Here is a 26703-nt window from a genome sequence, read left to right as displayed (position 1 = left end):
ACTCTCTTTCTAAAACATTTAGTTAATCCCTTAAAACAAGAGTAAAACTTTAACTGGAGTGAGCTGCTTACTGTTTTACATAAATAATCCACTCAGAGACCTGGTAAAGGGGAGAGCCAGTAAGATTCCCTGGCAAAAGTGAAAAGAGAACATTATTTGACCTGCGGCTGCTTCTGAAGTTTTCCTCCTTCACCAAAGAGTGCAGGATTGAAGAATAAACACCCAGGGATGGATATATATATATATCTCCTCCAAAAGAAGCCTGAGTAGCACATGTTGAGTGTGGAAGAGAAGACTCACAGACTTCTAGCAAGTGTGTGGCTCCATTCCCAGACTGGCAGAAGACCCACAGCTTCCCGGGGAGACAATTTGAGCCATTTTTGACCCAAAACGATCCCGCCGTCCTGTTGAAAGCTGTTTATTAGGTAAATTAAGACACTCCCTTTAGCGAGGCGATTTTGTTTGTCTCCTCCACAAGCAAGAGATCCATCACCTCCAAAGGTCCTGCAGTCACAACCAGGCTCATATTAAACGAAATCTTTCCAGCTGCGGCAGATTTGCTAAGCTGACCTGCCTTAATTTTTCCACTGCAGCGTTTTGAATCTTGCCTTAACTCTGAGAGAATTTGCTTTTTGGGCTCGCAAGGTCTATCTGCCTGTCCATCGCTCCATCGATCTGCACAAGCTGCCTGCAACTCCCCAAAGCTAGGAATCTCTCGGAACGCCATGACTTTTGCGGAGTTCCTGGACCAAGTCGGAGGCATGGGCCGCTTCCAGTTCATCCACACCATGCTTCTGACCATCCCCATTGTGCTGATGGCAGGTCACAACCTTCTCCAGAACTTCACCGCTGCCATCCCAGGACATCACTGCCGGATCCACATCTCCACCAACAGCAGTGGGTACCCCAACACCACTTGGCCTCTGGAAGCCAGTGACCTGCTCAGAGTCAGTATCCCCACAAACAGCAAAGAGGAGCTGGAAAAGTGTCGGCGTTTTGTCCACCCCCAGTGGCATCTCCTGGACTCCAATTCCACCAAGGCAAACCAGACCGAGGTGGAAACTGAGCTGTGTGCTGATGGATGGGTGTATGATAGGACCACATACACTTCCACCATTGTTAGCAAGGTGAGAAGGGAAGAGGGGAAAGGCTAGCTGGAGGAATGGAGAAGTCTGAAAGGTAGCAGGGAGGAAAAGGGAGCATGTTATATGTCAAATGAATACATATGGATGGAGGGCAGTGTTGCTCAAACTTGGGTTCCTCAGCTGTTGTTGGACTACAACTCCCAACATCCTAGCTAGCAGAACCAGTGGTCAGGGATGATGGCAGCTGTAGTCCAATAACAGCTGCAGACCTAAGTTTGAGAAACACTGATGCAGGGTTTTAGTCTGAGCAGTTCTGGGAGTGGTTCCCCCAGAACTGCATCTGAGGATTTCGGATAACTGCACCAGGAATGGGAAAGGGAGCAGAAATCACCACCCTTTGCATGTGCACCCGAGGTCAGGAAGGGAAATCAGGCAAGCAAATTGCTATTGTTGGGTTTGTTCGGTCCACAAATGTTACATAAATAATTACATTGTTTTCTGCATTGTTTCTGACATCCCCCTTCTGCTGAAATGCATTGAAGTTCGTTATACTGTATAGCCATTTAAGCAATTTATTATGTTGGTTTCGGCCACAGCAGATAGTGAGACAAATAGCACTGGTCTTAGCAGAAGCCGAGCTGCAGCAGGACAGAAATGCTGCTGATTGCAAGGAACATGGAATGGGACGGAAATGTCTGCCTCCTTACATCCTTAGTTGGAGTTTAGAAAGCAATAATAACAGCATAGCAATGTAGGTGCCTTATGCACAGTTGGGCCATCAGGCCACCTTGCATAGTATGGTCCACACTGATTGGCTGTGGCTCTCCAGGGTTTCAGGCAAGGAACTTCCCAAGCTTTCCCCAGAGACGTTATTTGAACCCAGTACCTTTTGCATGCAAAGCAGATGCTTTACCACTGAGCTACAACGCTTCTCCCCCCCTTTTAAAGAAATGGGTAAGGTCTTCAAGGTTCTTCAGAATGGCCAATGGTCAGGAATGATGGGTGTTGTAGTCTAGAGGAGTAGTCTGGAGGCTCACCTCTGTGTCAATTGCTGAGCTCCTTTGGAGAGGCCTTCCAGGTATGAGACTGTCCATAAAGTACACCACATTATTTTAAAATGCCTTTTGAAAGCCTCACTGTTTCCTCACTTGTCGCTGTGTAGCTTTGCTTTAACCATTGTCCAACTCTTTGCTCTTCCCCTCCTCTCCTCTTGATGTAAACTTTTCGGGTGGTCCCTTCTCATCTCTGGCCTTGGGCCAGTTGCTGTCTGTCAGCCCGACCTACCTCACAAGCTTGTTGCAAGGTTAAAATGGGTTTCCTTGAGCTCCTTGGAGGAATGATGGGATGCAAATCTAATTAAGAAAGAAGTTGTTCTCATTTTACAAATAGGAAACTGAGGTGGGGAAGAGAGATGGTGGGTGGGTGGGAATAGATAGATAGATTTGTGCATCAGAAATGAGGATGGTAGGATTTAAATCTGGAGCCAAGCCCAATATAATCTGTCCAGAGAACCAAATGTTACTTTATTTATTACTCCATTTATATCCCATCTTCCAAGGAGCTCAAGGTGGTGTTCCTAGTTCTCCCCCCTCCCCATTTTTATTCGCACATCAACCCTGTGAGGAAGGCTGGGCTGAAAGACATGCACCTGGCGTGAAGTCATTCATGTCTGAGTGAGGATTCAAACCCTGCTCTCCTAAGCCCCAGCCCATATCTCTCACCACTGCACCACTCTGGAGCAGGCGACAGCCCAGAACCTCCACTGCTGGATCTGATGGAATCAGATCATTTGGAAAGCCCTCAAGCAGGGCAGGCCGTACTCAGTGGTACACTGCGCCTCTACATGGAAGCTCTGCTCTATCTTGAATAATAATAATCCGTAATTGGCCATCTCCATGCATTTTTGTAAGTGGACGAGAAACCTGTGGGCATGCGCCTTACAGGGTTTTGTGGGCTTCAGCTTCCTTCAGCCCAGAGCGTGGAAGAACAATTGTTGCAGAGCCCTCTAGGTGTGGTGGGGGCACCCGTATCCCTCCAACTGGACTACAAATCCCATAAACCCCAGCCATCATGGCCAATGATCAGGGATTATGGGAGCTTAGCAACATCTGGAGGGCCACTGATGCCCTACTTCTGCCCTGCAAGGAAGAGGGAGAAGGTGTGTGAGAGAGAGAAAGTTAGCCTTTGGGACTTTCCAGCAAATAAGGGGTTCAGCAACAGGATCTGCATGGGGTGTTTGCGTCCGGTGGATAAACAGGGTGGTAATTGACAGCCCTGCTGGGAAGAGAATAATTCAAAACCAGCAGGCGCTGCTGCTGGCAGTGATCTTGAGCCAAGGGAGCAGCTGGTTTTTCAGGAGACAGCAAAAAATTTTGTCCTACATTCTAGTCCTTCAGCTCCCCCTTCACCCTTGTCATGTTATAACAAGCCGCAGGGGTGGGAAGGTGGGTGCTGGAGGCGATTCTGTGCTCTGCCAGGCCTTCTTATAAAAACAGATAGATGTGCAGGCAATCCAGCCAGACTCAGCATTCATCCAGCCTTGTATCTGGGTAGCTTTGCACACCAAAGTTTGTTGTGTATGCTGTCATTTGGTAACTAGGGAAAGGCCCTCTGCACATGCTCAGAAACACACGTGCTAAAGGCTAGCTTCTCAGGTTTGAGAGCTAAGCACTGGGTGTGGACAGAAGCAAAGGGTCCCATTGCCTGTCGAGGGTGCAACTGCAACAATCCTGGGTGCAATTGCAACCTTAGGTAAAGGTAAAGGGACCCCTGACCATTAGGTCCAGTTGCGGACGACTCTGGGGTTGTGGCGCTCATCTCGCTTTACTAGCCGAGGGAGCTGGTGTACAGCTTCCGGGTCATGTGGCCAGCATGACTAAGCCGCTTCTGGCGAACCAGAGTAGCACACGGAAATGCCGTTTACCTTTCCGCCGGAGCGGTACCCATTTATCTACTTGCACTTTGATGTGCTTTCAAACTGCTAGGTTGGCAGGAGCAGGGACCGAGCAATGGGAGCTCACCCTGTCGCAGGGATTCGAACCGCCGACCTTCTGATCGGCAAGCCCTAGGCTCTGTGGTTTTAATCCACAGCGCCAGCCTTAGCCCCTCCCAAACCCACAGTTCCGTGGCCACGGATGCTCCCCTCGAGCTTCTTTCCCCTGACCCAGTCTCCTTCTCCTACAACAGTGGGATCTAGTCTGTGAGCGACGGAAGCTTCGGGATATGGCCCAATCGATCTACATGGCTGGCGTGCTGGTTGGAGCAGTGGTCCTTGGGGGGTTGTCCGATAGGTAAGCTGAGTTCGCTTTTTTGTGATAAAACAGACGCCTTAAACAAGACTTGAAGGTAAAGAAATCTTGGCAACGGTTGGAGATAAATAAATCTTGGCAACGGTTGAACTACCCTTGAGCCCAAGAGTGGGTTTAGTCCTTTTTCTTTCAAAACTTATGTTCACTTTTAATTGGTTTACAAAAAGCATGCTCCTATCTACTAGCCACACCATGGCAATCAATAGTTCTGAACAGAGTTTATCAATTCACTACCCTTCTGTCTCATACAAAATGTTGCTTTTGTGCTATCTGCTTGTTGGGGTCAGGAGAATTTATTGTCCTCTTGACTTGGAAGTTTCTGCTTTGGAAGGTCGACAGCTTCCTGCCAGGTAATGAGTAAAAGGGTGCTGCTTTGCATAGCAAAGTCAGAAATGCATCTTCTGCTCATTAACAAGTTGGGTGGTATGGCCTGCTTCTGGGTTGGCACTGTTGGGAGAGGAGGCTGGAGACAAGATGGAGTTCCGGGGAATCCAAATGATATCGTCCATGTTATTAATTAGCTTTAGGACTGTCCCAGGGAATCTTAGTCAATTAGTCAACTAAATGTTTGCATATCTTATGAGGAGCAATTTTTATCCCACTCTTTAACTGAGAAAAGGGTCCTGGAGCTGCTTAAATGACTGGTAATAAGGCAGTCCCTGCCCTCAGACAGTTTACAGATTAAAAAGATGTTCATTTTATTGATTTAGTAAATCTGGTAGTGGCTTTATCTTCCCCAAGGCAACCCAAAGTGACTTACAACCAACCAACCAGCCAGCCACACACACACAAACTCCACATGGATACATTAAAACAAAGGGGGGAAGAAGAAAAATACATTAAAAACATCTTGCCCATTTCTAAAAGGCCAAATATAGTTAAATGCCAAAGGCCTGGGAGAAGAGGAATGTTTTCACCTGGCACCTAAAGATATATAATGAAGGTGCCAGGCGAGCCTCCATGGGGAGAGCATTCCACAAATGGGGAGCCACCACAGAAAAGGCCTGTTCTCGTGTTGCCACCCTCAGGGCCTCTTGCGGAGGGGGCACATGATGAAGGGCCTCAGGTGATGACCGCAGAGTCCACAGGTCGGTTTATATGAGGAGAGGCAGTCCTTGAGGTACTATGGTCCTGAGTCATTTACGAATTTATAGGTCAAAACCAGCACTTTGAATTGGGCCCAGAAATTAATGGGTAGCCAGTGCAATTGGGTCAGGATTTGTGTAATATGCTCAGACCGCGTTGCCACGGTGAGATGGCGTAAAATGCACAGCAGCCATCTTTCCCCCCATACAATGTCAACATTTTGAACCAGCGCAGCAAGTACCACTCAAAACAGTCTAAAAACTGGCACAATCCAAGGAATCTGTCGGGCAACCTCATTAAAAACTCACCTCTGTGAGTAGGAGGCAGAGATGGGGGATCAATTCAATTCAGTTGTCCTGGAGGGAGAATGGAGAGGGGTGTCTGCAAGTGTGTGTACATATCAGCCTACTGTACAAAGGTAACGTTCTTTGCTCCGCCCACTTCCACCTGTGGCCACACCCACCCTAACATCACCAATGCTTTGGTATTCCAGCTGTTTTCGCTTCTCTGTGCCTGCAGGTACGGCCGCAAGCCTCTCCTCATTTGGTCGTTTATGCAAATGGCAGTGATGGGGACCTGTGCAGCCTTTTCGCCCAACTTTATCTCCTACTGCATCTTCCGGTTCCTGAGCGGCATGGCGCTCTCTGGATTTGGCCTCAGCATCGCCTGTTTGGGTAAGAGCAGAGCTAGGGGTGCTGGATGGGAACTTTTGCGCAATGTAGGGATTTATCTGAACATTCTGTATTTTATTCATTAATGGAGGATATGTCTGTCAATAATTAGTAGCAAAGAAGTCTAGACCAAGGCCAGCCAGTTGTGTTACTTCAATGTGTGGACACTTCTCAAAGTAAATGGAGGAATTTGGCCACAGGACACGCTTCATTTGGCCTAGATCAGGCTTCCTCAAACTTGGCCCTCCAGATGTTTTTGGCCTACAACTCCCATGATCCCTAGCTAGCAGGACCAGTGGTCAGGGATGATGGGAATTGTAGTCTCAAAACATCTGGAGGGCCGAGTTTGAGGAAGCCTGGCCTAGATGGTATCTTGTTGGCTACCTTGGACTAGGGCAGGGGTCCCCAAACTAATGCCCGGGGGCCGGATGCGGCCCAATCGCCTTCTAAATCTGGCCTGCGGACGGTCTGGGAATCAGCATGTTTTTACATGCGTAGAATGTGTGCTTTTATTGAAAATGCATCTCTGGGTTATTTGTGGGCCATAGGAATTTGTTCATATTTTTTAAAAATATATAGTCCAGCCCCTCACAAGGTCTGAGGGACAATGGACTGGCCCCCTTCTGAAAAAGTTTGCTGACCCCTGGACTAGGGAGTTGGTGGGACTGAGGCAGATGTTGTTGTTCAGTCGTTCAGTCGTGTCCGACTCTTCGTGACCCCATGGACCAGAGCACGCCAGGCACGCCTATCCCTCACTGCCTCTCGCAGTTTGGCCAAACTCATGTTAGTAGCTTCGAGAACACTGTCCAACCATCTCATCCTCTGTCGTCCCCTTCTCCTTGTGTCCTCCATCTTTCCCAACATCAGGGTCTTTTCTAGGGAGTCTTCTCTTCTCATGAGGTGGCCAAAGTACTGGAGCCTCAACTTCAGGATCTGTCCTTCTAGTGAGCACTCAGGGCTAATTTCTTTGAGAATGGATAGGTTTGATCTTCTTGCAGTCCATGGGACTCTCAAGAGTCTCCTCCAGCACCATAATTCAAAAGCATCAATTGAGGCAGATAGCGATGACAATAGGTGAAGCTCTAGCCCTAATACACAAAATGAAAACTGACAAACTGCTAGGTTTGGATGGCATCCACCCAACAGTTCTCAAAGAACTCAAATGTGAGATTGCTGGGTTTTTGACAGAAATATGTAACTGGTGCCTCAGATCCACCAGAGGATTCGAGAAGTAGCTAAGGCAGCACCAGTTTTTATAAAGGGATTCAGGAGGGAACCTGGAAATGACGGGCCAGTTCACTTAATGTTGGTCCTAGGATAACTGGTGGAAATTTTGGTTAAAGATAAAATAGCCAAACATACAGAGGAACAAGCCTTGCTGAAGCAGAGTCAGCATGGCTTCTGCAAGGACAAGTCCTGTCTCACAGTCACTCTTTGAGAGGGTCAACAAGCATATAGATAGAGGTGATCCGGTTGACACAGTGTACTTAGACTTTCAAAAAGCTTTTGACAAGGCACTGCACCAAAAACTCCTGAGAAAGCATAGCAGCATGGAATAAAAGGAGAGGCCCTTTTGTGGATCAGGAAGTGGTTAAGTACCAGGAAGCTGAAAAGTAGGAATAAATGGAAAGTTCTCCAAATGGATGGAGAGATACAGAAAGTGGGGTCTCCTAAGGCTCATTATTGGAACCTGTGCTTGTTTTTTTAAACTTGTCCATAAGTGATCTATAGTTAAGGGGGAACAGTGAGGTGGCCTGGCTTGCTGGTGATACTATATTGTTCAGGGTCATTAAAACAAAGAGAGATTGTGAAGAACCTCCTCAAGTTGAGTGAATGGGCAATAAAATGGCAAACACAATTCAGTGTATACAAGGGTAAAAAAAATATTAATTTCACATATATGCTTATGGGGTCTGAACTGGCAGTGACTGACCGGGATTGGAACACTGGGGGTCCTGGTGGAAAGCTCAATGAAGTTGTTGACCCAGTGTGTGGCCGCTGTGATAGAGGCAAATTCCATGCTAAGGGATCATTAGGGAAGGAACTGAAAACCAACTTGTGACTATCATAATGCAGTTATACAAATACATGGTGCAACTGTGTTTGAAATTAAACATTAGGGGGAACTTCCTGACGGCAAGAGCTGTTCAACACTGGGACGGACTTCCTCGGAAGCTCGTGGACTCTCCTCTCTTCCTATGTCCTTATGGCAAAGTTGAGCTAGATGAGCCATTCTTCTGATGCAGTAATGGGGAAAGTTCAGTACAAAATGGGTGGCAAGTATTACAGGGGTTGCCAACCTGGTGACCATGGGCACCAGTGTGCCCACCAGTACCTCCTATCTTGCCCATGAAATATCTCAATTAATATCCTTTTTAAAACCTGCAGAGACTGTTTTCTCTTCCTGCTGTTTCTCTGTTTGCACTGACTTGGTTTGTTCTCTGTGCCTCCTCTGGCCGCATGGCAGCTATTTTGTCAAAGGCACCCCCGGCACTTTCTCAGAATTCCAAACCTACCACTTGCCCGAGAAAGGTCGGCAACTCCTGGTGCAGGGTCTAAATTTCATACCGGAAGGCCCAGCCGGATGACCTGTCGGGTGTGAGTGGCAAGGCAAAAACCTGAAAGTGTTTCCCTTTCCCTTCCAGTTGTAGAGTGGATTCCCACCAAGTACCGGACCATCACCATTGCGGTCACTGGCTTCGTGTACACGCTGGGCCAGATCCTGCTGGCTGGCTTGGCCTACGGCATCCCGGACTGGCAATGGCTGCAGCTGACTTTCTCGGTTCCCTTCTTTGTCTTTCTCCTCTACTCTTGGTATGTTGCGCTGCTCAGGTGGGACCCCTCCTCCTGCTCGGGGTGCTGTGTTGGGATACGAAGAGATGCTGGAATGCTGTTTTCAAATAAATAAGCTTGATATATATGTAACAAAACAATTGAAATGTGTCCTGTGCTGGGCCTTATGCTCTCACCTGCTCAAGATTACACTAATGATGACCTCTTAGTCTTTCTATTGACAGCCACCCATTTGGAGATAGCCAGATGTTGGAAAACTGGCATTGGGCTTAATATTGATTTGTGGTACACCAGTGTATGGTCAATAGAACTGGCTGAGAAATTGACATGTCAAGTCAGAGTGGCAAAAGACAAGCAGAATCCCTATTCTTTTTATAACATATGGCAAATGTTTACTGAATACATAAATTGTTCGGACTGTGGCAGGAATACACCCAACGCTCATGGAGAAAATGTGGCGTGAACTTTTAGAGCAATCAAATGAAATTTTATTACATAGCATGGCAAAAGTCTGTAATTTTATCAGGACAAGTCATCTGTTGTTTACTTTTGTAACAATTGTTTTCGCAAAGAAGTGTTTTCTGCACCATGAAAAATGAATAAAAACTTTTTTAAAAAAAGACCACAGACAGAGAACTGGATTAGAATGAGCAAACAGGATCAATTCAAATGTTTGCAAGCAAATTCAAGTTAGGATTATTTTCTTTTCTTTAATTGAATTCTCCCTCCCTGAGAAAACAACAGCAAAAGGATTCAGTTCCATTTTACCACCTGTAGGTTTGTGGATGGATTTTACTGTTGGGCGCAGGGCCGGATTTACCGTAGGTTTGATGAGGCCCTAAGCTACTGAAGGTAATGGGGCCCTTTATATGTCCAGCTGTCCTTTGTCAACAACACATTGTCACTGTTTTTTTGTGTTGAATATATGCTATATGGTAATTTATGGACTTAATAGTTATCTAAAGCCATTTGCACATAACAAAGTATGTATTTTTATCAAAGTAATTGTTGAAAAGTCCATGCAGAATGCAAAGTCCATGCAGAATGTAGGCACCCTATATATAGAAATGAGCAAACCAGTGATATTTTAGGGACAGGCTAGCAGGCGGGGCCCATTACTTACATCATAGGAGCCTACACAACACAAAACACTGTTGCTGCATGAAGGTTTTATTTTATTTGGTTTTTTTGTCTTATATTTCGGAAATGTACATCAAGGGTTTTTTCCATTTAAATTTTTGGGGCCCCCAAGAGAGTGGGGCCCTAAGCTATAGCTTGTTTAGCTTATATGTAAATCTGGCACTGGTCGGCCGAGATGACGAGGCTTGGCTTCTTTGGCACAGGTGGTTTGCAGAGTCAGCTCGCTGGCTGCTCCTTTCGGGAAAGGCGAGCACAGCTGTCAAGGTCCTCCAGAGGGTTGCCCGGGTCAATGGCAAGGAGGAAGCTGGAGCCAGCATCACTACAGAGGTATGAAGCCTTGGGGGGGGGACTCTCCATATCCAGGTAAACCCAGCTGAATCTATGTAGAAAATAGAAATCTTAGGAGCTTCTGGAGAGCAAAGCCTGCTAGAATCAGGGCGCCTCCTGGTGACCTTGATATGCAGGATTTACTTGCTTGCACAAAGTTTACGCAGAAGTTACCGGTAGATTATGGGCTCCTCTAGACCTCCTTTTTATTGTGCATCCATGATGATTTGGTCCTGTTGATAGAATTGTGGCAGTTACGTAGCGGTCCAACTTTTATTTGCTCCTGCAAAACTTTTGGGGCAAGTCATACTGACCTGCAAGTCGCTGCTGAAATCCTGTAACTTTTTAATACCACAAATCTTCCTGGGGTTTGTGTGTGTGTGTATAGGAGGAAGGGTTGCCCAGCTTTAGTTGTGTTATTCTGCACATGTGTCCCTCCAGACAGCCACAACACAGTAATGTAGGGGAAGCTCTTTACCAACACACTCACTTCCCTCACAGATTTGGACTTTATTTGAGATATGAGGAATACAGTGAGGAAATGCACAATGGAAGGTGTGGGATCACATTTGCTTGACACAATAGCAACCAAGTTCCCTGCAGTCAAATCAGTGTAAATTCTCAGTAATCAGCCAAACTTTGTGGGGAGGGGTGGGGGTAGGGGGAATTAGGATAAATACTCAATTAACAGGTCACCTGAAAATTCCTGCTTTCACTGAAGCTGCCTGTGTAAAACAGGCCCTAGAACTTCCAGTTTGCTAATGTTAACCCAAATTTCCATGGGGGTAAATCACATGATAAATTCTCACCAAAATCTAGTTTTGTGCTGTGTATTGATTGTGCTTTTTAGGAGGAAGAGCAGTGGCTGATGTTGAAGGTCAGCCTTATGCCCTCCTCATGTTGTTGGACTACAACTCCCATCATCCCTGACTGGCAGAGGCTCACTGCAGTTGTAGTCCAATTATGTCTCAAGGTCTCAGGCTCGGAAAGGCTGTTTTAAGGGCATGGGCGTAGCTGGGGGGACAGAGGGTCAGCTGCTCTCCCCCCTAAATCAAGCAAATAAATAAAAATACTTAACTAACAGACCAATTACGTCACCAGTTATGTCTGTTCTGCTCTCCCAACATAATGCCTGCCCTCCCTAAAATAAATCCTGGCTACGCCCATGCTTAAGGACATCACAGGAGCTCACCCACCTGTTTTACACCTCCTGCCAGTGTGGTGTAGTGGTTAAGAGCAGTAGACTAGTAATCTGGGGAACCGGGTTCGCGTCTCCACTCCTCCACATGCAGCTGCTGGGTGACCTTGGGCTAGTCACACTTCTTTGAAGTCTCTCAGCCCCACTCACCTCACAGAGTGTTTGTTGTGGAGGAGGAAGGGAAAGGAGAATGTTAGCCGCTTTGAGACTCCTTTGGGTAGTAATAAAGCGGGATATCAAATCCAAACTCTTCCTCTTCTTCTTCTTCTTCTTCTTCTTCTTCTTCTTCTTCTTCTTCTTCTTCTTCTTCTTCTTCTTCTTCTTCTCTCCTCTCCCTGCAGGTTCTGCTTTCTAACATGGAGAAGGAACTGTCCACAGCCAAGGCCTCTTACACCATCTCTGACCTGGTGCGCACCCCAGCCATCCGGCACATTTTCTGCTGCCTCTCCATAGTGTGGTGAGAGAACTTGTACCATCGGAGCAGACTCAGGAAGTAGAGAGTTCCATCCAGCTTAGGGAACCCAGGGAGAGGGAGGTTTAGGCAGTGCCTGACAACGTGGCCCATTATCAAAGCATAAAAGATAAAGGTAAAGGACCCCTGAAAGTTAAGTCCAGTCACAGACAACTCTTGGATTGCGGCGCTCATCTCGCTTTACTGGCCGAGGGAGCCAACGTTTGTCCGCAGACAGTTTTTACTTTCCCACCAGAGCGGTAACTATTTATCTACCGTACTTGCACTTTGACGTGCTTTCGAACTGCTAGGTTGGCAGGAGCTGGGACCGAGCAACAGGAGCTCACCCCGTCGCGGGGATTCGAACCGCCGACCTTCCCATCGGCAAACCCAAGAGGCTCAGTGGTTTAGACCACAGCGCCACCCACGTCCGGTTATCAAAGCATAGACACCAATATTTATTGCTGTAAAATAGGAATGGGGGACATCAAGCCCCGGGGTTGGATGTGACCCTACAAATCTTTCTATCTGACCCTTGAGATTCTCCCTCCTGAACCACATCTCTTACCAGCCTGGTTTTGCACCCTCTTAGAGTGTTTCGGTCTGGCTTGGAAGCATGCCCTTGCTTCTTGCTTGCCTGGATGGAGGATGCGACAGTATGATTGAGCATGTGCAGAAACTAGTCTACTACACAAAGGCAACATTTACCTTCATTTCTCTGCCCACTTTTGCCTAGGACCCCATGCATCACTGGTACATGGACCCCAGAAATTTGTCTGGAAAGCTATTATTATTATTATTATTATTATTATTATTATTATTATTAAGTTAAATTTGTATACTGCCCTATATATACTTGCTTGTGTATACCACAGGTCTCAGGGCAGTTCACAGCCCTTGGTTTGAAAAACATTATCCACTCCTGCTTTAAAACTATCAAACTGCAGCTTCATACAGCATGCTTTGGGACATCATAACAGAAAACTATATTGTTTGGTTCAACTCTTGTTCATAAAGCTCTGAACTATTACATCTCCAGCAAAATCCACTTGCAGTACCTTAGATCTGAGCTGTGTAATAGCTCTGACTGAGCAATCTTTATGTGCATTAAAATTGCTCAGGACAAGCCTTATAAAGATTTCTCCTATGAACTAGCAGCTCAGGTCTTGAAAGACCTGCTGAAGGCCCAAGATTTGCAAAACAAGGAGCTACTTTGGAATAACTTTGGAATATAGTCATCGAAGCTAAAATGCTGGTTGGGAAAAGGAGCACAGACCCCTTTCTCCTCCGTGGAAGGAAAAGGCGAAGATTCATGCAAATGTCAAAGTTTATGGAATTTGTTTGATTATTTAAGAGAAAGAAAATCAAGCCTTTCTGGACTAAATGCTCCCCTTTCATTTAATTTATTATTAGTAGTATTAGTATTAGTATTAGTATTATTAATTTATTACTTAAACCCCACCCATCCAACTGGGTTGCCCTGGCCACTCTGGGTGGCTTCCAACAGAATATAAAAACACCGTGAGACATAAAACGTTAAAAACTTCCCGATACAGGGCTGCCTTCAGATGTCGTCGGAAAGTTGTGTAATTGTTTATCTGTTCGACATCTGATGAGAGGGTGTTCCACAGGGCGGGCGCCATAAATGGGAAGCTACAGTTTAGAGATTGATTTGTAAAAGACTTGTTAAAATAGTTAATGTTTTCTGTTAGGAAGACTTTTCCAAAAGCATCCCATAAATTATTCATTCATTCATCCATTCATTCATTCATTCATTCATTCAGCTAAGGAGGTCCCGAGAGTGGCTTACATACGCTCAGTAAAAATAAGGCATTTGCTGCCCGTAGGCTTACAGCCTAAGAGACATGACAAAAGCAAAAACGTGACGAGGAGGGAAGGGGAAGGCAAGCAAATTCGGGCTCCGTTTCCTACAGTTGCATAATGTAATGACCCACGGGAATGAAACAGTCCAGGGAGAGGAGCTCAATGGAGCTGGTTGCTCAAGAGTTGATGAAGTGACCCTGCTTCGCATCTCCCCTTCTGCTGCAGCCTGAGGAAATGGCTGCTGTCAGGTGACAGTTGAGAGCAGGAGGAGTGTCTTCTCACCCCTTCTTGAATCTTGCCTTGTCCCTATCTTCACGTCAGGTTCTCAGTCAGCTTCTCCTACTACGGGCTGGCCATGGACCTCCAGAATTTTGGTGTCAGCATCTACCTCATCCAGGTCATCTTCGGGGCCGTTGACTTCCCAGCCAAGGTGATCGTGACCATTACCATGAGCTACATTGGGAGGAGGATCAGCCTCGCGTCCTTCCTCATCCTGGCTGGCATCATCATCATCATCAACATCTTTGTGCCCACAGGTGAGTGTTGGCTCACTTTCCGCCAGGCTTCACCTTTCGCCTTTATATGCACTGCAAGGCATCCAGCTGGAGACATTTTGGCACAGGCTGAAGGCCCAAAGAGCACCACCTCCCACAGATATGCTGCGCCTCTGATCTCCTTCGTTTCCGAGATCTGCACAAAGCTAAATGTTGTTGCCACTCTCACAAAGCACAAGATGACCCTTGGGGTCCCTTCCAACTCTACAATTCTGTGATTCTGATTTATTATCAGCACTGCAGCCATTGAGTGCCGGTGCCTCTGCATCAAGATTACAGCCACAGCAAGTTTATAGACCCGAAGCACAATCTTTTCCAGCAGGTATAAGGAACCTCAGGCCAAGGGGCTGAATGCGGCCCTCAAGGCCTCCCTATCTGGCCCTCTGGAACTCTTTCTGGGCCACACTTCCTCCCTAGCCACATCTTCCTTGAATGTTTTGGCTGCAAATGTGTTCCTTGAACTCTGACAATGCTTCTTACTTGCATGGATGCAGGACGGGTGGGTGGGCGGGCAAGCCAATTCATTAGGAGAAATCAGCACTAAAATGTTGAAGAATTACAGTATATTCTGGCGTATAAGACTACTTTTTAATCCAGGAAAATCTTCTCAAAAGTCGGGGGTCGTCTTATACACCAGTTGGAAAATCTGTGGTTGAGTATATCTCAAACTCTATATTTTAACTGGAAAAGTCGGGGGTCGTCTTATACGCCGCAATATACGGTACTTTTTAGGATAGAAATTAAAATCGCCAATTGCTGCAGAAATGTGGAGAACCGAGTTTAAGACTGGAAAAAAAACGAGAAGCCAATGTGTTAGTCTGTTAATCAGTCTTGACAAACCTGCACATCAGCCCTATAGAAATGGGGGGAGAGGGAGGGAGTCCCTCAGCTGGGCACTTTGTTCAGGCCACACTCTCTCTGCCCCACCCCAACTTTCCCCCAAAGATTTGCAGACGGTCCGGACAGCGCTGGCCGTCATTGGCAAGGGGTGCTTGGCAGCGGCCTTCAACTGCACCTTCCTTTTCACCACGGAACTCTACCCCACGCCTGTCAGGTGAGGAGCTTCTTTTCAACACCATTTCTCCCTTGTTTACCCGCTGCTGGGGCTCCTATGGAAATGGAGGGGGCTTTGAAGCAGGGGTCTCCAACCTGGGACCTGTGGGCACTAAGGTGCGCCCCTCGCTACCTCCTAGGGTGCCATCGAACGATCTCAATAAATACCTGCCATTGAAATTCTACTCAGCATTGATCCAGAGCAGATTCCAATGTATAGTTAGCAGAGTAAAAACTTAAACATGTTGCAGGATTGAGAGAGAGAGAGAGAGAGAGAGAGAGAGAGAGAGAGAGAGACCAGAAGCATTTCATCCAGCAGAGCTTTACTGCTCCTGAAGACAAACGAGCATAATGGTCACAAATCCAATACATTCAGGACTTGGCACTGTCCACAAGAAATCCAGTTGCAGCAGACTTAACTTAAACCTACAATAACTTATAATAAGACTAAAACCGTAACACTATATACAGAAAATCACAGAAAGAGAGAGAATGAAACCCAGGCTCCTTCTGGCCTCACTATTATAGTCAGCATCACCTTGACAGAAGAGATAACAGAACCAGTTTAAGCCGGCTGTACTCAGCTTCTCAGAAGGAATAACCCAAACACCAGTAACCTCCTCTTGTTTCTTTTACACAGAGAAGCTTCCAGAACCCTCTTGAATTACTGCCCTCTTGAATATAAGCCGACTTTTCTAGCAAATTTTCAATGCTGAAAAAGCCCCCCTTGGCTTACACTCTAGTGAGGCGGGCAGCGGCGGCAGAGGGACGAATGCAGTGCCTCTCCCAACCGCAGCTCCTATGCCTGCTCTTGCGAGCAGCAGAGGCGGCAGCGGAGGGACGAGCAGCCCCTTTCGGGCTGCTTGTTCCTCCTCCTCCGCCTTTGCTGCTGTTGGCAGCGGAGGAGGAACGAGCAGCCTGAAAGCAGCCCTTTTGGGCTGCTCCCTCCTCCTCCGGTTTGTGATGTGGTGATCCGGCTTATACTCAAGTCAATAAGTTTTCCCAGTTTTTTGGGGGTAGAATTAGGTGCCTCGGCTTATATCCGGGTCGGCTTATACTCGAGTACATACGGTAAGTAGACTAGGAAAGATCTCTACACATCAGCTCAATGCTTTGTGCACTAAGAAATGCAAAGTGACAAAAAGCCCGAATGCACAAGAGGCTGTGTTTGCTCTTCCTGCTCACTTCCTCTCTGCGCTGGCTCAGCCTCTCCTAGAAGGAGCTGGCCTGTCCATGGGGCATGAGTAGGTGGCTGCCTCAGGATGGCAGACTCTGGACGGCTCGGAGGTGTGCCACTGCTGCCACGCGACCATATGGCAGGTGCCTTTTTCTTGAGGTTTCCCAGAGACCCCTTGACCCAGCCGTATCTCTTGCCTGCTTTTCTTACCCTGCCCCCCCCCCCAATCCTAGGCAGACGGGGCTTGGTTTTGGCAGCACCATGGCCCGGGTGGGAGGCATCATCGCCCCGTTGGCCAAGATGACGGAGGACTACTCTGCCGCCCTGCCACCAATAATGTACGGAGCAGCTCCCATCCTTTCTGGCATCATCGCTTGCTTTCTGCCCGAAACCCTTAATGTCCCCCTTCCAGATACCATTGAAGAAGTAGAGAACAGGTAAGTGACTCTGTTATTTGTGGCAAACACACTTTTATTTATTTCATTGTACTAATATTCACACAGATATTATTCGTTGCAAAGTATTTACTTATTTTTAATTACATTTATATGCTGCCCTTCGTCTGAATGTTGTGGGTGGTTTACAACATAAAAATACGAAACGAGAACACAAAATATATACCAAAAAAACCCAAAAAGCAATAACCTCCCCTCCCATACACTTTTAAAAGGCTGTATATTCTTTAATCAGCCAAATGCCTGGTTATAGAGAAACATTTTGGCCTGGCGCCTAAAGATATGCAATGAAGGTGCCAGGCAAGCCTCCCGGGGAGAGTATTCCACAAATGGGGAGCCACCACGGAAAAGGCCCGTTCTCGTGTTGCCACCCTCCAGATTTCTTGTGAAGGGCCTCGGGTGGTGATTGCAGGGTCCAGGTTGGTTAATAGGGGAAACATGGTCCTTGTGGAACAGAGGGAAGAAAAAGCACGGCATTTTGTGGTTTAGGGGGAAGTGTTGAGTCATCAACTTTTGATTTCAAAACACTGGCCCTTCTGGGAGGAGAGAAGGTGGAGCTGAACTCCAGAGCTCAGTTTTCATGCTTGGGCTTGAAATCATAGGAGCAGAGGGTTTGAAGTTAGGGAGAACTCTGATTCAGTTCACATTTAAAGGTGAACTTACCTAATTCACACATTCCAGAAGACCATAAGAATTGAAGCACAGCAGTCCTTTGGAATTCACGCTTCCTAGGGTCTTGCTGTGCGAAAATGCACATAGCATCATAGAATTTTAGAGTTGGAAGGGATCCCAAGGGTCATCTAGTCCAACCCCCATGTTAGGGTGAAGTGTGCATAAGAATGCATATATCAGTGCAAAATACACTTAATGCATTAAAAAATTGCTTTGCAGAAAGGTGTATAATTGCATACAAAAGTGAGAATATTAGGAGAAATTTGCACTGAGATGCTGATGAATTGTCACGATGGCAACAAAAACCATCCACCCACTGGTGTGGAAATGTGGAGGACTGAAAGTAAGATTAGAAAAATGATAAATGGGGAGAAACTGAAATTCTCACCCCATGCTTTCTGCTTTATGGCCCTGTCTGATCTTAGGGGCAGCAGGGCTTCCTTCTGAAGAGCTCCAAATTGACTATAATTGTACAATCTGAATTTGTGGATTAGGTGACTGAATTTCACACCGATAACAGCGACTGCCTGGAAGCATCTTGATTTTGCTCGAGCAAATCAAGATTAATTCTGAATGAACAGGAGATCTGGAGGACATGTAGGCCACCAATATCTGGGGGTTCTCAAGACCTGCCTTATAGCAATGTTTACGTTTGTTTGAAATTAGAGAGAAACCTTCCAGATTTATTTCTGTGCTCTAAACATGATTGGGTGTCCCAGATACTGAGCCTCTTTCAGCCCCATAGCTGATCTTTCTTTCTTTCCCCCCTGAAAGGTCCAGAAAGAAGACAGGGGAAGAAATAGCCCAGGAGAAGATTCTGCTCCAGAGCCCAGACAAGGCCCTGTTCAAAGAGGCTTGCTGATCCACAAAGGCCTCCAACCTTCCATTTCCCCCTGATGCCTGATTCTGGGAAAAGAAGTCTTCGCGATACTTTGCTGACTGCTTGTTTTGAGCTAATCCTGGGGAATGCTTTACGAAGGGGGAAAACCATGAAGGTGTGGGAAGATTCTGGGCATTTTTGAATGCACTTTTAAAAAAAAAAAGAGAGAGAGAGAGAGAGAGAGAGAGAGAGAGAGAGAGAGAGAGAGAGAGCTTCTTATAATTTGATCTTTACTTTTTCCTTTTATACCCCAGGGGTGGTAAAGGGAATAGGACTCTCCCATTTTCAGTTGCTGGGAGGACTCAGTGCAATAACAATAAAGATGAGGGTGACTCTGAACACGTGCAGAGTGCATTCCCTCATTCTAAGGGGCCCACTTATCATTTTCGAAAGCAGTCCCAACCTACACCTATCTCATACCTAGAAACAGAACAAACTACCATTGCTCCTTCTAGGGCCACATTCATACCATAGATTAAAAGCACTATGATGCCATGGCTTTCCCCAAAGAATTCCAGCATTTTTAAGGGTGTTGAAAGTTGTAGGAGACCCCTATTTCCCCTCACAGAGCTACAATTCCCAGAGTTCCCTGTGAAGAGGGGTTGACTGGACTCCAGTAGACTCAACATGTCTTAAGAGAGTCCACAGAACTAACCACTTCTAAGCTTCCCTCCAGATTTGTGTTGTTTTTGAGGGTGTTTTCTGCAACATGTTGCTGATGCAATAAAAGCACATTAGGGGTGGATTTATTCTGAGCCATCCACATGCCATTCTGTGATGCCTCCCCAATATTAGCACATTATTGCTTTCTGGAGGAAGGTCTTCTTCTTCTTCTTCTTCTTCTTCTTCTTCTTCTTCTTCTTCTTCTTCTTCTTCTTCTTTTCTTTCCTTTCTTTCTTCTTTTTCTTTGGCGATCACTCATAGCCGAGTAAGATTGTCTTCCATAAACACGGTTTTAACAATGAGTCCGTAAGTGACTGTGGAGGCCAGTTCTGGAACCACACCTCCTTCCACAGTGGGGACATTGGTTTCCGGGCGGGAGTTGATCACGGTGTGGATTTGCCAAGCATGCCTCCCTCCCTTGCGTTCTGAGTTCGAGTGTCTTCAAAGTCCATGACACCTTTGGTAAAGGCTGTTCTCCAACTGGAGTGCCTGCAGGCCAGTGTTTCCCAGTTGTCGGTGTTTATACTACATTTTTAAAGATTTGCCTTGAGAGAGTCTTTAAACTTCTTTTGTTGACCACCAGCATTACACTTTCCCTTTTTAAGTTTGGAATAGAGTAGTTGCTTTGGAAGACGATAATCAGCCATCCACACAACATGACCAGTCCAACGAAGTTGATGTTGAAGAACCATTGCTTCAACACTGGTGATCTTTGCTTCTTCCAGTACACTGATATTGGTTCGCCTGTCTTCCCAAGTGGTGTGTATAATTTTTCAGAGACACCATTGATGGAATCTTTCAAGGAGCTGAAGAATTCTGTGGTGACCTATGTGACATTTGTAACCTTTATATCATATTTTGTGTTTTAGCTTATATTATTTAACTCCAATTAAGATTAAACACTTAACTATCTTCACCTTCCCTACAGTAATTCTCAAGAAACATGCCACAGGTAGTTTCAATGCTTTCTTTTTATTATGTTTTGAAAGATGTGACCCATGCAATACTTTTGCAACCTCGAGAATCTTATCTGTAACTTGGATAAGTGTTTTCTCTAAAAGTACAACTCAAAAAAACTCAAAAAAATTTAGAATATTGTGGAAAATTCCATTTATGAAAGCAATTGTTTTCATTAGCTACTGGAGATATATATGAGATAGACTCATGACATGCAAAGCGAGATATGTCAAGCCTTTGTTTGTTATAATTGTGATGATTATGGCGTACAGCTGATGAAAACCCCAAAGCTGAAATTGTTAATTTGGGGTTCTCATCAGTTGTATGCCACAATCATCACAATTATGACAAATAAAGGCTTGACATATCTCGCTTTGCATGTCATGAGTCTATCTCATATATTAGTTTCACCTTTTAAGTTGAATTACTGAAAGAAATGAACCTTCCCATGATATTCTAATTTTTCGAGTTACACCTGTATAATCAGAGCTTTCCATACTTTTCATGCTGGTGGCACACGTTTTAGACATGCATCGTTTCATGACATAGTATTTCAGTTTTACTAGCAAACCAGAGGTTAAACTAACCCCCTTCCATCCCCGGGAGGAGCACGGGGAGCATTTGCGTGACACAACTGCACACTACAGCCGACACGCTAATGTGTCGCAACACACAGTTTAGAAAGCTCTGGCATAAATCAACTTTCCCCCCACCTGTGGAAATATACATAAAGAGCTAATGTTTCATGGGCAAATGTCAAACTTATGGTAATATTGGAAATTGGGAAGTGTGGGGGGAAGCTTTTCTGGCAAATGACCTGTGACCAATGTAACGTGACCAAGATAACATGTGAAAATTCATTGACAGACACCCACAAATAAATGCCTCCAAATCAAGACCCCATGCGTGTGACATTTTACTATGCGTTCAACAAGTTGCGGTTCAGCATCAATATCATGTGGGAGGTTTCAATGCCTGTGGTAATTTACACTTAAGCTATGGCAATACCCATATGATTTGTCTGTTTTCCACACAATTTTTATCATTTGCAGGGAAGACAAATGTCACAGAAGTCCCCATCTTTAAAAAGAAGATTTCATACTAATGAATATCATATTGGCTAACTGCTTTCTTTTCAATTTCCTAGTCTCAAATTCAACAATAACAAAGCTGCCAACTGACAGAAGTACTTCTGCAACTGTTCCTCCTTCTGCATTTTATTTCAGCACAATTACATTTCCCATCAGGACATTATTCTCTGTGTTAGTGGTGTTCGTTTTAAACATTATGTTAAAATTCATTCACACTTTGTGTTCGGGTCTGCATTCAACCTTTACCAAGGTGGTATTGTTGCCTGAGGCAGGGCAAGAGGCCTTCAGCTCCTGAGGTGAATTTCCGTATCCCTAGATCAGGAGTGGGGAGCCTCCAAGCCATGGGCCAGCCTTGGATTACTGCAATGCGCTCTATGTGGGGCTACCTTTGAAGGTGACCTGGAAACTACAATTAATCCAGAATGTGGCAGCTAGACTGGTGACTGGGAGTGGCCGCCGAGACCACATAACACCAGTCTTGAAAGACCTACATTGACTCTCAGTACGTTTCCGAGCACAATTCAAAGTGTTGGTGCTGACCTTTAAAGTCCTAAACAGCCTCGGTCCAGTATACCTGAAGGAGTGTCTCCACCCCCATCGTTCTGCCCAGACACTGAGGTCCAGCACCGAGGTCCTTCTGGCGGTTCCCTCGCTGTGAGAAGCCAAGTTACAGGGAACCAGACAGAGGGCCTTCTCGGTAGTGGCACCCACCCTGTGGAACACCCTCCCACCAGATGTCAAAGAGAAAAACAACTACCAGACTTTTAGGAGACATCTGAAAGCAGCCCTGTTTAGGGAAGCTTTTAATGTTTAATAGAATATTATATTTTAACATTCTGTTGGAAGCCACCCAGAGTGGCTGGGGAAACTCAGCCAGATGGGTGGGGTATAAATAATAAATTATTATTATTATTATTATATTATTATTATTATTATTAGCCCACCAGGCTTGCCCATTTGGCCCATGAAGAAATTTGGGGCAAGCCACAGGTGATGGCAGAGCTTGACCGAAAGGGTGGGGCTAGCCCAATGCTGCTTTGTGCAGCTCCCAAAGAGCCTGACCAACAGCACTGCACAAAGCAAGGACCTAGCGCTAAGCAGGATTGATCCCCCTTCACAGCTCTAAGCAGGATCACACCCTGACATCAGAAGAGCAGGTGGACATAACACCACAAAATACATTGTTTGGCTGCCAGAAATTAATGTCATCCGCTAGGGTTGCCATATTTCAATAAGTAAAAACCAGGACGCCCCAAAATTGTTGAGAAGGAATATTTGCGGGGATGCCGCGAGCCCCTCCATCTAATGCTCAGGTTATGTGCAAATGACACCATATAGCCTAAAGACACCACAGTCTCTGCTCACCTTCTTTCCAAGAAAATGCATTAATGCTATCTGGAAGGGTACTTCTGCACCATAGCACAACAAAAGTGGGGAACATCCCACCAGCAGCCTAGGCATTTATGTTATACAAAGTTACAGGATTTCAGCAGGAAGGTACAGGACATGCACTGATTGGAGATGAAGCTGTTTGTCTACCTCAAAACTACTGGACGTGTCTAACTGCCCTGATATACCATCATGAGCACAAATGATCATGAATGCAGAATAAAAAGGATGTCTGAAGGGGCCCTTAGACTGGTCTTTAGCGAGCATTTGTTCTGACTTGTTTGAAGGGCACTAATACAACAATAAGCATTTGTCCTGTGTTCGCCCTAACTTGCTTGCAGGGTATTTACATGTCTTTCTGTTAAACATTCGTTCATCCCATACTTTTCAATGTGCTTCCCAGTTACTTTCCATAACTGCAAAAAGTCTAATTTTTTTTTCATTTTTAAAAAGCCGGTTTGTTGCAATAGGGTGACAGAGCAACTTTAATCCATGTTGACTGCACAAAGATAAATTTGCCATATGCTCTTGAATCTTTCCTGCAAAAGAGTAACAGTCTAAAAAAACACCCCCAGAGATGAAAGGGAACCTCTTCTTTGCAAACACAGTGATCAGTTATTTTATTTCGAGTATTTAAAGGTAAAGGGACCCCAGACCATTAGGTCCAGTCACAGACGACTCTAGGGTTGCGGCACTCATCTCACTTTACTGGCCAAGTACAGCTTCCAGGTCATGTGGTGAGCATGACTAAGCTGCTTCTGGCGAACCAGAGCAGCGCACGGAAACGCCGTTTACCTTCCCGCCGGAGCGGTACCTATTTATCTACTTGCGCTGGTGTGCTTTCGAACTGCTAGGTTGGCAGGAGCAGGGACCGAGCAACAGGAGCTCACCCTGTCGCGGGGATTTGAACCGCCGACCTTCTGATCGGCAAGCCCTAGGCTCTGTGGTTTAACCCACAGCGCCACCTGCGCTTACCACCTAATGTTCAGAATTCAAAAGCGGCGAATTGGGCATGATAAGTTTGTCCTCCAGGACCAAAACCTTTATCCAGTGCTGGAGATCTTTTGGAAGTTTTTGCGAGACACCAGGCTTTAGAAACAATTATAACTCAGCAGAAATATCATTCTGGCCAGTAGGTGGCAATAATCAGGCCCATTCTGTGGCCTTGCAGCACCATAGAAATAAATCTTGGGTTAAGATAAGTTTTTTGTTTTTGTTTTTTTACAGGCACACCCCTGTTTTAATCTGTGAAATGTTGGTGGGTAAGAAATGCTGCCTGGACAAGATGTTTGCTTTCTGTTAATACTGGCAGAAAGCAGGAATCTTTTTCCTTAAAGGAAGCGCTGTTGTTTTTTTTAAAAAAACACACACCGTCCAGCTGGTTTCTCGTTTCTGACATAAAGCACTGTGAAGGCTGGCTTTGAAGGCCCGTGTCCAACGCCACCTGTGTGGCTGGAGGAAGGATGGAAGGATAACAGGACTGCTGGGTTGGATTGCAATCGTAATAATAATAATAAACCCACACAGAGTAAACGCTTGTTGCTCTTTTCCAAAATTTTGATCCAGTTCTCGAGTCCCCTTCTCAACCGCAACCTCTTTTCCCTGCGGGCCATTGCATCTCGCATCTTCATAGCAATGGATAAGGCGGCCATTTTATGTCTGTCAGGGAAGGGAAGGGCCTGGGCCTGCCTTAGTTTCTTCTCATTATAATAAAAATTAGGTTCGGCCCCAGAAGAGAGTCCACAAACCCGAGGGAGAGAGCCTTAGAAGGGCTCCCTCCCTGTCAGATGCACAATGCAAGAAATAGAGACGATACTGAATCTCCCAAAGCAAAGCCTTGTTTATTAGACTGCTACAGCAGGGCGTTTTGCAAGCAAAAGACCTCCAACAAAGGTGCACAAGCTCCTATATAGACTTTTGAAATCGCCCCCAACCCTCAAGACCAACCCTCCATACATCATACATACATCAGAATTACATCACAAATTGGGATGATCAGAGGAGGTAACTTGGGAATTTTCCACACCTGTGCCATCTCTCCTTGACCCCTCCTAGACACACATTTCTGCAAAACAAAAGGTTTCCTCCCTGGCCGGTAGGGCTAATGGCTGTTCCTTTGTGAGGGAAATGGCCCATCCTCAGGCAGAGACTTCTCACCCCCTCCCTGCAGGTGAAAACACTTGGCCAGCTAGGAGTCAAAATGGAGTGAGGCCTGTCTTTCTGTGCTGTTTTCAGACATGTGGCCTTATTTGTTTGGTAAATTAATAACAATTATTATATATATGTGAAAGACCTTAAAAATTCTTACAACATCATGTTATCTATGAAGTGCAAGGAAAGAGAAGAGGGAGAGGGGAGCATATGAGAAGGGAGCCAGTGGGCATTTGTCAATACAAGGCGGAGGTCAGCTTGCCCCACCTGCATTTCCCCACATCTTTTCCCTCCAGCCCCAACTCGGCCAGTTTTTTTCTGACTGAGGTCTAGCAATCTGCCTCTGGAAAAGGAGAGAGGGACAGGAGCAATAAAACAATAGCCCCTGAGGAAGCAGGATGAGGGGGAGAGTAGATGGGGAAAATGGAGTCATGAAGCTGCAAGGGCCCTTCATCTCCCTGGCAGGGCTCCTGTGCCCTCCACGGATGCTTGACAGGCAGAAACCCAACAGGTGAAGTGCTTCACTTAATCCCCATGCCAGGGGGAAATCAGAGGGATTTGGAGTGCGTATGAAGAGATAATGGATATGTACGAAGTGGCACGAGTTGAAAGAGGGAGCTTCTGAAGCCCCTTGATGGCATCGCGGTGAGCCAGTAATTTTTTTAAAAATGATGCAGACAAGCATCTGCTAAAAGTGAAATTAAGTCTCTTAGCTTAACTTGTAAGGAAAAAAAAAAGAGGGTGGGGGGTGGGGGAGAGGGAACAGCTTTTCAAAATATAAATTTATGTCTTTAGCCTAAGGAAACCACCAGGATCAGGAGGGGGATCTCTGCTGCAACTGACAGGTGAAGCTTGTAACTGGAAGAAAACATTATACCTGGCAAGTGTATTCCCTTTTCGTTCTGCACACACCCAAATCAACTTGAAAGGTGCCTAGAACAAAAGTCCCTGGACCTATTCATATGCAGCTTAGCAGGTTTCCTAGGCATATTTATTTTTAAATCTGAGCTGAACTGAAAATTAATGGACTTAAATCTGCCATGTCTGTTGATGCCAGTGGGTCTACTCTGAGTAGGAGTTGAAAAGATGCAGCTTAGTGGCACAATACCTATGCTTGTAATACATGGAAGATGGAGAAAGCTTGTATTTTGCTGCTCCGGAGGGTAGGACTCAAACCAATGGATTCAAGTTACAAGAAAGGAGAGTCCAACTAAATGTTAGGAAGATCTTTCTGATGGTAAGTGGCAGTGGAACGGACCCCCTCGGAAGGTGGTGGACAATCCTTCCTTGGATGTTTTAAAGAAGAGGTTGGATGTCTACCTGTCATGGATGCTTTAGCTGAGATTCCTGCATTGCAGGGGGTTGGACTAGATGACCCTCGGGAACATTTCCAACTCTACAATTCTATGATTCTACGACTCATTAAAAGCCTGGAATGTCCATCAAAACGAGAGAGTTGTGTAATGAGTTGTGTAATGAGAGAGCCTTGGTGGGGAGGGTATGACTTCCAGAGCAGCCACCTAATTGCTACAAGGCTGCAAAGTCTGTGGGTCACTTCAGCCCACACCCCGGAATGGCAAGTTGAGGGGTGGCTCTCAGGACAGCCTGGATCGCTCCCAGTTAAAGTTAATCCCTAACACTGCTGTGTGAATCATACACTCAGCCTCGTGAAACCAGGGTCAGAAGGAGCCCCAGGCGCACTTTGTGCTAAAACACAACCCAGATGTTTCCTCTCAACTCTCCCCCTTCCAGCACTCTCTGACCCCCTCCACCACCAC

At 45.9% G+C, this 26703-nt stretch overlaps 1 protein-coding gene across 1 annotated transcript; it reads left to right on the top strand.

Moving 5' to 3' along the window:
• Window positions 1–19416, top strand: LOC117039005 (solute carrier family 22 member 6-A-like). Its single transcript, XM_033136029.1, has 10 exons — window positions 1–1127; window positions 4272–4375; window positions 5999–6153; window positions 8796–8964; window positions 10287–10410; window positions 11950–12065; window positions 14205–14419; window positions 15383–15491; window positions 16901–17104; window positions 18569–19416. Exons 1-10 carry the CDS (start codon window positions 726–728, stop codon window positions 18654–18656), a joined length of 1686 nt encoding a protein of 561 aa, XP_032991920.1. The 5' UTR covers window positions 1–725; the 3' UTR covers window positions 18657–19416.
• The last annotated feature ends 7287 nt before the right edge of the window (window positions 19417–26703 follow it).

Source organism: Lacerta agilis, chromosome 17 (assembly GCF_009819535.1).
Source record: "Lacerta agilis isolate rLacAgi1 chromosome 17, rLacAgi1.pri, whole genome shotgun sequence".
NCBI classification, from domain to species: Eukaryota; Metazoa; Chordata; class Lepidosauria; order Squamata; family Lacertidae; genus Lacerta; species Lacerta agilis.
The sequence above is the reverse complement of the archived record's forward strand: the minus strand, read 5'-3'. Positions and strand labels throughout refer to the sequence as shown.